The sequence below is a fragment of the Micromesistius poutassou genome (genome assembly GCF_964030765.1).
Source record: "Micromesistius poutassou genome assembly, chromosome: 12".
Taxonomy (NCBI): Eukaryota; Metazoa; Chordata; class Actinopteri; order Gadiformes; family Gadidae; genus Micromesistius; species Micromesistius poutassou.
Genome location: NC_140282.1, coordinates 10,352,622 through 10,362,621, shown reverse-complemented (window position 1 = coordinate 10,362,621; position 10,000 = coordinate 10,352,622). Strand labels below are relative to the sequence as shown.

Sequence of the window (10,000 nt, the reverse complement as noted above, 5' to 3'; positions counted from 1 at the left end):
TGTCGGACGGGACGCCTGGGAGACGCTCACCTGTGGAGGTGTTGATGGTGATCTTGGGGACGCTGCACCTCTGCACACACAGATCCAGGCTGTCCTTGGCTTGTAGGTGGCACTCGACACATGCCCTGAGCGAGGGAACACAACCACACACACACACACACACACACACACACACACACACACACACACACACACACACACACACACACACACACACACAACCTCAGTCAGTGTGTGTCAGATATGAGCCCCATCATAGCTCAGGCAAAGAGTGAGAGCATGTCATGTGACAGCGAATCATCATAAGATAGAGAGCCCTCACATAAGACACAACGCAACGTTGTGTTATTTCCTAAAACTCACACACTGTGTCTACACACGTTGATGTTTCCCGGAAACTCTAAAGCAACAATTGTAATACACAAAGGTAACCATACATAACTCAACAGAACTTGTTATAAATAAAGATTGCGAGGGGCCAGATAGGAGGACATTTGTTTTATGGCTCTGTTCTCAAGGACATTTCTGCTTCATTATTCTGCAAAAACAATCTCCATTCCAAGAGATAAATCGTATCCCACGACACTCCTCCTGGCTCGGAGGCTGCTGTGGCCAAACGTCTCCAGCCTGTGTTTTTGGCCGCCGCTCCGTAGGATTGTTCCATCACAGGTGGATCTCATGGAATCCAACGCCCTTATCTGCAGGTTCCCAAGGCCTCGCCGCTCACTGCCATTAACCCTGACCGCACCTCCCCCCCCCCCCCAGCCTGGAGAGGGCTGATACTACCACAGCCCTGACAGCCTCACCGCACGGCAGAAAGGCAAGCTCCATGCTTTGTGTCGGGGGCCATTAGTTATCTTTTGATGTCACTCGGGGAGAAAGACGGCGGAGACAAAGAGGGACAAGGGGGCTTGGAACGGGATATCACGGATCGAAAGAGGGAAGAATGAAATGCAGAAAGAGGAGAGCGAGGTCTGTGTTGCTCTCAGGGCTCTCATACCATATCAGAAAGGTGAAATTAGTGGAGTGGGTCTGGGTTGGAACTGGGTGTACCCTACTGTCTGATGCCTCGCCTGTAGACCTACTTGAGCGAGATTCCCCTTAACCTGCTCACTACCTGCTCCTTAATAACATGAAACTCACTGGAAGTCACTTTAGATAAAAGGATTTGCTGAATGACTAGATCGTTATAGATTTATACACCCACAGGAGATCACAATTCCTCCTATTTATCACACACTTCCATCCAAATTGACTTAGAATGAGTTCTGGTCCCTGACATAAAGGAGCAGTAGGGTTGAGGCTGTTGTGTTTAAGGATGTGCCTTCAAGCCATGGTTCTATAATGTTCAAAAGGTCATATAATGCTTTTGGGGTTTTCCCCTAACCTTTAGTGTGTTCTATAGCTTTCTTTCTGTAAAAGGTCTGCAAAGTAACAAAGCTCAACGTTCAGGCCAAACGGAGAGACTGAAACATGAACGTGAAACATCCCTCCGCAAAAGCCTGTAACTGCTTGTTTGCAGTCCAGCCTTTACTTCCGTTCGTTGTTGACATCACTAGCAAACATGATTGCATAATGCACTCCTCGTGACTAGTTTGGCACTTCCTCAAACAATGGTGGGTAGAGTGGAAGCCATTGTAATTTGGTTCTACATCGTGGAACCTCCATGCCAAGTAGACAACTTTGTGTTCCCTTAATTTGACCAAGGACTGCTTCCTGAGTCAGAGCCAGGTGTGTCTGACCTGACCAGGTGTGGAGGCAGCGCCTCCACACCTGGTCAGGTCAGACACACCTGGCTCTGACTCAACCAATCAGGGGAGGTTAAATATAGGATCAGACAGGGGAAAGAAACAGTCAAAGGTCATGTCCTTAGGAACACACCCTTACCACTACTGGAGTTTACTGCTGGATTTAAGCAACGGTTACTCCTGAAAGACTTTGTTTATCCAACCTGGAGGTTCAGTAATATGTATTCTGTAATTATGCTTTAGAAGTTGAGGATTTGTTATGATTAAAACAAACAAAGTAGCTACTACTGAGTGTTCAAGTACGTCAAGTGGGTAACAGTACTGAACACCTGGGGGTAGCCCAGGTGGTGTGGAGGGTATGGCTACCTGGCTGAGCTGCAGGTGTCTCCGCAGGTGGGGCACTTCTCACACAGCTTCCCCGAAGCCCCCGGGACGGAGCACACACACTGGCCGCAGTCGCAGCTCCCCCGGCCGCTGCAGGACGTCCCGTCCTGGGACAGGCACGCCTCTGTGCTGCTGCTGCAGTTACAGTACTCCCCCAGCCAGCCGCTGTCACACACACACTGACCACAGTCACACTGGCCGTGGCCTGGACGCACACGTGCACACACACACACACACACACACACACACACACACACACACACACACACACACACACACACACACAGACACACACACACACACACACACACGCACACACAGACATACATACAGGCATACACAAAAACCAGACAAACATAAGCACACACCAGACAAGTACAAGCACACACACACCCACACATTCATATATACACAGACATCCAGACATACGTGCACGCAAGCACACACACACACAAACAAACACAAAGCCACATTCACACACACACACACACACACACTGCGTTTATTATACACATCTAACACCGTATAATACTCTTAAGTATCTGTTCAAACAAAACATAATTACACCAAACTGTAATAAAATACTGAGGTTATCCGCAAATGACATGCTTCTCGCACCGTCTCTCCACCACAAACACACACACACAAACACACACACACACAAACACACACACAAACACACACACACACACACAAACACACATACCCACCTCCACAGAGTTCGCCACGGAACCGAACGCACGAGTAGTCGTCGCACTCGCAGTAGCGGCCGTAGACGCGGCCGAAGCTGGAGGCGTGGCACACGCACCGCCCACAGAAGCACTCCCCCTGGCCGCTGCAAGACTCCGCCCCCTCGTCCTCCGTCGCCCGGCAACCGCCTTCGTCGCCGCCGGTGACCGCCTCCTCCTCGCTGCACTCGCACTGCGACCCCACGAACCCCGGCTGGCACACGCACACGCCGCACTCCGGGTAGCCCTGGCCCTCGTGGCACAGGCCGGTGGCGGCGGCGGCGGCGGTGGTGGTGCTGGAGGTGGGGGTGGGGGTGGTGGTGGTGGTGGTGGTGGTGTTGGGGTGGGGGGCCGGAGGGGGGCAGTTGCAGGAGCACAGGGAGCTGAGGTCCACCACCAGCCCGTCCTGGTAGCCCACGGGCCTCAGGAGGAAGCGCCCCGGGGCGGGCAGGCAGGCGGTCAGCTCCACGGACACGTTGAACACCACCTGGGGGAGAGACACACCGAAACACAGGGAGATCAGGAGGCTTGGAAACACCAAGAGTTCCAAGAGGGGATGGATACTGAGGGATAGCCACACCCGCAGCCCCCACAGCTAATCTAGGAGGTTGTTGTGGTCTACCGAAAATCCTCAATGCAGTGTAAAGCCCCTTTCACACATGCGGTCTTTCCCAAAAATGTTCCAGAAGATTTCCTGCATGGGGTCATGTGGGAATGGGAACAGGGATATGTGTTCCAATTTGCTGTCTCCTGGCCCATATTCTGGCTTTGCTATGCCATGTGTGCACAGGCGGACACAAGACGGAAATGTTCCTGAACATAGCATGTGTGCATGTGTGAGTAGTGTCATCAAGGTGCCTGCTGTGTTATCCCAGTCATTTACTGGGAACTATGTGTGAAAGGGGATTAAAGAATTTAAGTATTATAAGGATAGCATCTCTGTTTTATGGTTGAACGAATAGTCTCATCTGTTGTGATGGTTTAAGGCCGACTTATTAAGACCTGGACTGATGTGACTGGATCACTAGCGTGTTTAAAACAAGGTTTCGCTTTTAGCGAGCGGTAGCCTCAGTAAAGTGTGAAAAGTTATGTTCTCAAGTGTGTTCTCATGTGTAGGAAATGGTGAGTTAGATAAAGGTGACTGATTGAAGGGGACTGTTCTTAAAGGGAACGGTGGCTGACCGTGTCTCCAGCCTTGATGCTGGAGCAGCGTTTGAGGCCCGGGTAGACACTCCCATCGGGGCAGATGGAGGTGAAGGCCATCTGGAGCTCCTCTGTGTCTCCCAGCACCTCCAGCTCTATCTCCGAGCGCAGCTCCTGGAGGAACAGGAGCAGCCATGTAGAAATGTTTGAAATGCTATAGTGTTTTATAGTGATCACAGTGTCGACAAAACCTACAATGCTAAATGTAGTGTTCTCATCTGATAGTGTTTTGTAGGGATCATAGTGTTTAGAACACCTACAATGTCAAAGTCTGACAATGTTATTTTTGTTATTGAGTTTCTATTCTCCACCTGTCCACCAGATGTCCTTAGACCATTCCTCTAACCTTACAGATCCTGCCACTCCCAATCACCTCATTCCTCTCACCTGAGAGTCCTTCAATCTTCCCATCTGCACCTCATTCCCTGAGGTGAGTCACTCCCCATATATAAGTTCACTTCCTGTGGTCCCTTGTTGGTTCGTTATATTTCTCATGTCCCTTTGACATTGTTTTCCCCTTGTAATTAGACATTTATGGGGGTTTTGTTTACTAAAAGCATTGAAAGCATTTTGTTTTTTTTTGGGTCCTATACTTTTTCTTCCTGCTGCGTAGCTAACCCTGGTTGTGACCTACAATAATAAATGTAGGAATGCTTTTAAATGTAATACTGCTTATAGTGATCATAGTGTTTATTACACCTACAATGCTTATAACACCTACAATGCTAAATGCATTGTTTTAAATATGATCGTGGTCATAGTGTTTAGAAAACCTAAAATGCTTATTTGTATTTCTTTAATTCTTCCCCCTTGATTATCTAGCAAAGCACAACTGCAAATTCAGAATTTTACTTCCTTAAAAACCACAGAAACCCATAAACATGTCTGATGCAATCTGTTAGGCGGAGAATACAGTTACGAAGTAAATATAAATAAATTGACCATTTAGTGACATCTTGATAGATAGGGGCAGGGTATTCCCGTAGTGGTGAGAGTGTGTCCCTAACCTAAGCACCCCAGACAGAGGACATGACCTTTGACCAGTTATTTGATCCTTGATCCCTGTCTGATCCTTTATTTAACCTCCTTTGATTGGCTGAGTCAGAGCCAGGTGTGTCTGACCTGACCAGGTGTGGAGGCAGCGCAGTTGTGATTAACAGTTTGTCTGGAAGTAGGGTGATCCGACCAACAAAATGAATGGATGAATGGGTTTATGTTCCACCGAATAACTGACTCACTCTGGTTTTCTTTGTGCAGCCAAACAAACAAGGAGGAAGATTCAGAAGGTGCACTGACAACACACTAATGTGTTTGCTATTTAATAGTTTAACGAGGATAACACAGTGCAATACGTTGGATCAGTAATTGAGAACAAGATTTTCGACAATTTTGTGTAATCTGATTCGGTGTAGTAAACAAGTATTTCCCCATGCCAATTATTATTGTTCATTGAAGTGAAGAGGGAGTGGGAGGTAGAAAGAGGGAAATAAGAGAGAGAGAGAGCGAAGATAGAGAAAGAGAGAGAGAGAAAGAGAGAGAGAATAAAGAGAGCGAGAGAATAAAGAGAGAGAGAGAGAGCAAGAGCCAGGAGATGAAACAGCGGCAGCGTGTTCAGGCTTGTTACCATCCCACTGTAAAGGGAGGGCCAGGGAAAGCCAGGAGAAGTGTATGAAAGAGGGAAAGCGGGAGAGTATGTCAGAAGAACACACGACGAGAACAAAGCAACACAACAGTAGGAGAGCGAAGAGAAGGGCTTTCATGTTAGTGTTAGGATAGACGATTTGGTGTGACCAGCTTCGCAGACAATATATTTATGATGCTACAATATGACAAACTGTAGAGCTTCAAGGTCAAAATTGTGCTGCAATGACAAAACCTCAAAGCGTTTCTCCCCAATAGCATAAACAATCTTCACAAACGCAGCAGTTTTGTGCTTCCAAAACCCTTAACTTCATCTGAGACGCTAACGCAAATCCAAGATACTCGCCTGTTCAAACAACTTCAACTCGCATGGAAGGAATTTATTTTCCATTGAAACTTTCCATTGAAAAAGTCTGATGGTCCTTAGTGAACTGGGCAAGTTGGCTTACCAGGATAGCCAAACATACAACTGACTAATCCCACTTTCTATATTCAGAATTCTCCAACACAATAACTACATAACCATCCATCACTGCATGTGCAGTGATATTGGTTCTAATACTGTTTCATACTGTTTGATATGAAGGCTGAATCGTGTGTTTCAGTGAAACAACACCAGCCCCTTAGAGACTCCTTCCTTTGCGTAAAAAACTAACTTGCTCGGCTAATGATGAACCACTCCGGATTCCAAACAATGCGGACGACCAAAGTCTGAGCGTGCACTGTGTTTATTGCTGTTCGGGATCCACCAGGAGGGTCACTTTGTGTTGTTAATAAAGTTGTGTTTACTTTGTACGCTGTCACGATGAGCTCCAGGATGTTCCGGGAGTCGGATGCCAGGACCCCCACCGTGGCGCCCGGTATCAGATTAGCATAGTTCTGAAAAACAACAGCAACACACATAAATACGCACCACACACACACACACACACACACACACACACACATATACACACACACATGTCCTCATATGACACGTAGACAAACTCACAAACACGTGCATGCACACAAACTGATAAACACAGACACAAGCACATACATGCACACAGATACACACAATTGCACATCTCTCAGTACACAAACACACACACACACAATCGCACAACCCCCATTACACAAACACACACACACACACACACACGGAAAACACACAAACATTGACAAACATACACATATATGCACACGCACACACACACACACGCACGCACGCACGCACGCACGCACGCACGCACGCACGCACGCACACACACACACACACACACACACACACACACACACACACACACACACACACACACACACACACACACACACACACACACACACACACATACTGACACAGTATCACAGACACACGTGTACAAACACACAGAAACACACACACACACACACACACACACACACTCATTCACGTACACACAGTCGACAGTAGGTCCACTGTTACAGCCGTGGAGCACGTTAACAAGCCTTTGGGAGGAGAGAGGCACGGACCGGGGACAGGCGTGTTCCAACAGGTCCACGGAGCGTGCTCAATGAATCAAAAATGTGTTCAGCTTACTGATAATGAACCCCAACCGGCGACTGTACTTCTTCTTCATTTCAGTCCTGCATGACTCACCCCCATTGGCTGAGCCTTCCCCCCAAACCAACATCAAAGAAATGAGACGCAAAAGCTGTGAGATCTCCAACCAATGAGGTGCCGAACCGACCAGAGTTTGACCAATAAGAAGGGACGGTCCATTACGCACCTCGTAGTTGTGTTTCTGATTTTCCGTCACGGCGAATATCAGCAGGATGTTGTTCTCCACCAGCTTATCAATCAGCTGTCCCAGGGTCGGGTATTCCTGGAGAGCGCAGAACAAGAAGATGTTTCATCATGACAGCTGAAACCAAACAGTTCTTGAGGTTCAGAACAAGGATCAGCCTGTTTGTAGGAAAAGAGAACACAAATTCTGTGTGTTCGTGTCATCCACCAAACAAAACAGTGCAGTTAACCATAAAAAATCAACAACTAATACATTTCCCTTGATGTGCTGCACCTTGCAGATATTTTCCCTCCAGGCATCATAACCAAGGAACATTCCTGTATGTCTCAATAAAAGATATCTGATGCTGAAGAATTTCTGCAATGGTAAATTTCTGCAACAAGTTCCCAGGAGTTCCCAGGAGCCGAAGGACATGATAAACACTGGTGCTGCCCTCACCAATATGGCCGACATGGAGTAGTCATTGTTCTCGTCCAGGTGACACTGCCCGTCGTTCGGGATCACGATGCCTGCCATCTTGCTGTCCATCCCAAAGTGGGAGTCTGCGTCGCTGGCGAACACTAACAAGCGCATCGAGTCGTTCCTCCAGCCAATCTTATCCTGTGAAGAAGAGACGGCGGGTGGGCAAGTTTAACCACAAGAATGAAGGATTGGCGTCCATTTTGGGAGGACTGAAAGGCTTGTAAAACGGGTCGTACTGCGCAAACGGCTGCCTGCATGATGGCGTCGAAGCCGCCCTCTGGCACGTCGATGTTGGCCGAGATGCGCTGCTTGGAGATGATCTGGTTGAACATGCCCGTGTTGCTCGTCAGGGACAAGACGTGTTTGTACCCAAAGGTGGGCGGACACACTGAGTCAACGCTCCTGGGAGACGGAGGGAAGACACACGGAAAAAACAAACGTTGAAGCCGTGAAACGAATAATGGAAACGACGGAGAAACACTCAAATATGTGTTGATTCTAGAGCCGTTGCGTCTAAATGTTGTTGTCTATCTAAATCTATCTGCATATATATCTGATCAAATGAAGTTGTTGTTGAGGAAGTAACAGAGCGGGAAATACCCTTAACCTTTGAGTTGACCATGAAATAAAGGTTGCTATAACAGGAATCTGTGACCACCAGAACCACGCTGGCTCTTTCTCTAGAGATTCACATGTAAAACACTGACAAGGTTAATTTAACCATTGTGTGTGGTGAGGATGTGGAAGAAGAGCAGCCACTGCTTCTCCTTTCATGTGTGTGTGTGTGTGTGTGTGTGTGTATGTGTGTCCGAGGCAACACCTGCAGGGGTTGGCCAGTTCCTCCTCGGTGATCTTGATGAAGGGCAGCACCGGCTTCTCCACGAAGGAGCCGAACCCCAGGCTGAACTTGCTGGTGAGGTTGCTCATCTCCCGGGTCAGCGTGGAGCCCAGGTCCTTGATCATCTCCAGGTCGTCCGTCATGGACGCTGAGAGGTCCATCAGGTAGTAGATGTCCACGGGGTAGTCCTCCGTCTGCTGAACTCTGATCTGGAAGGTCATCGGAATACCTGGGCAAAAAGATGAGGAGGAGTGGTGTAAAGCATGGGACTCTATAGATGGATGAACTGCTGTCTTACTGAATGTCTCCCACATCATAGCTTCACGTAACAACGCAGAACTTTAGACCAGCACGTGACTATCTCTAACCTGATGCATCAACCTAACTTTACCATCTGGAACTGATAAACTAACCATCTATAACGTTATTCATGAAAGCTGTAAACACATTGCGTAAACAATCTCAAAGCATTTATATATTCTTCAATAGCACTTTTCTGACCTGTAGCTATTCACACACACACACACACACACACATTCTCACACACACACACACACACACACACACACACACATACACATACTTTCACACATCCATCCATATACAACATATAACCAAGGGAATGGCCAGCTCGTCGGGACCAATCACACGTGGCTCTCCGTGGAGAACCACACGTTCAAGGAGCTCTGGGGAGAAGTCCTACCGGGCCGTAGCTTGAGAGCCATCCTCTGGGGAGAGATCTGGGTGCTGTTGGTGGTCCCGCTTCTCCTGCCCAGGGGCCCGTCCACGAGCACCTCAGCGTGGGACACGTGGAACTCCAGGCGCTCCGGAAGACACCCCTTTTCCAGAAGGGTCTCCGGCGTGTCACATCGCTCCCGGACGGACAGCCAGTTGGTGAAGTTCTGAGGGAGCGCTGGCGGTTAGTTCATTACATGCTACTACACGCGGCTCACTGAGCCAACATTAAAGGGCGTCCATCTTTGAAGTGTGTTGGAAGTGTGCATGTGTGCACAATTCTTGTGCACACAACCTGACAACCTTGACAATATTCACACATTTATTATAGTTTTTTTTACATTTTTGAGGAAAATTTAAAAAGTATCTAACAAAGTTGTTTCAGAACAATCTCCCCTTGTCGCTCACGGGGAGATAATAACTGTTGCTGGTGCGTAATGTATCAGCTGTAACCATCGCCCTACCTCCTGGGTGCACCACGCACAGCGGGGGCTC

General features: G+C 48.1%; 1 protein-coding gene across 1 annotated transcript in view; it reads right to left on the bottom strand.

The window, feature by feature from the left end:
• itgb6 (integrin, beta 6) overlaps window positions 1–10,000 on the bottom strand; it is a 17,132-nt gene that overhangs the window by 3,469 nt on the left and 3,663 nt on the right. Inside the window, exons 3-13 of the mRNA XM_084475783.1 lie at window positions 9,970–10,000; window positions 9,474–9,672; window positions 8,753–8,999; window positions 8,169–8,334; window positions 7,909–8,070; window positions 7,453–7,548; window positions 6,494–6,583; window positions 4,043–4,177; window positions 2,843–3,347; window positions 2,115–2,337; window positions 31–125 (exon numbers count right to left, since the gene is read on the bottom strand). The exon at window positions 9,970–10,000 is cut by the window's right edge and continues 49 nt beyond it. Of these exons, the coding sequence (XP_084331909.1) occupies window positions 31–125; window positions 2,115–2,337; window positions 2,843–3,347; window positions 4,043–4,177; window positions 6,494–6,583; window positions 7,453–7,548; window positions 7,909–8,070; window positions 8,169–8,334; window positions 8,753–8,999; window positions 9,474–9,672; window positions 9,970–10,000 (1,949 nt within the window). The remainder of the gene's footprint in view (window positions 1–30; window positions 126–2,114; window positions 2,338–2,842; window positions 3,348–4,042; window positions 4,178–6,493; window positions 6,584–7,452; window positions 7,549–7,908; window positions 8,071–8,168; window positions 8,335–8,752; window positions 9,000–9,473; window positions 9,673–9,969) is intronic.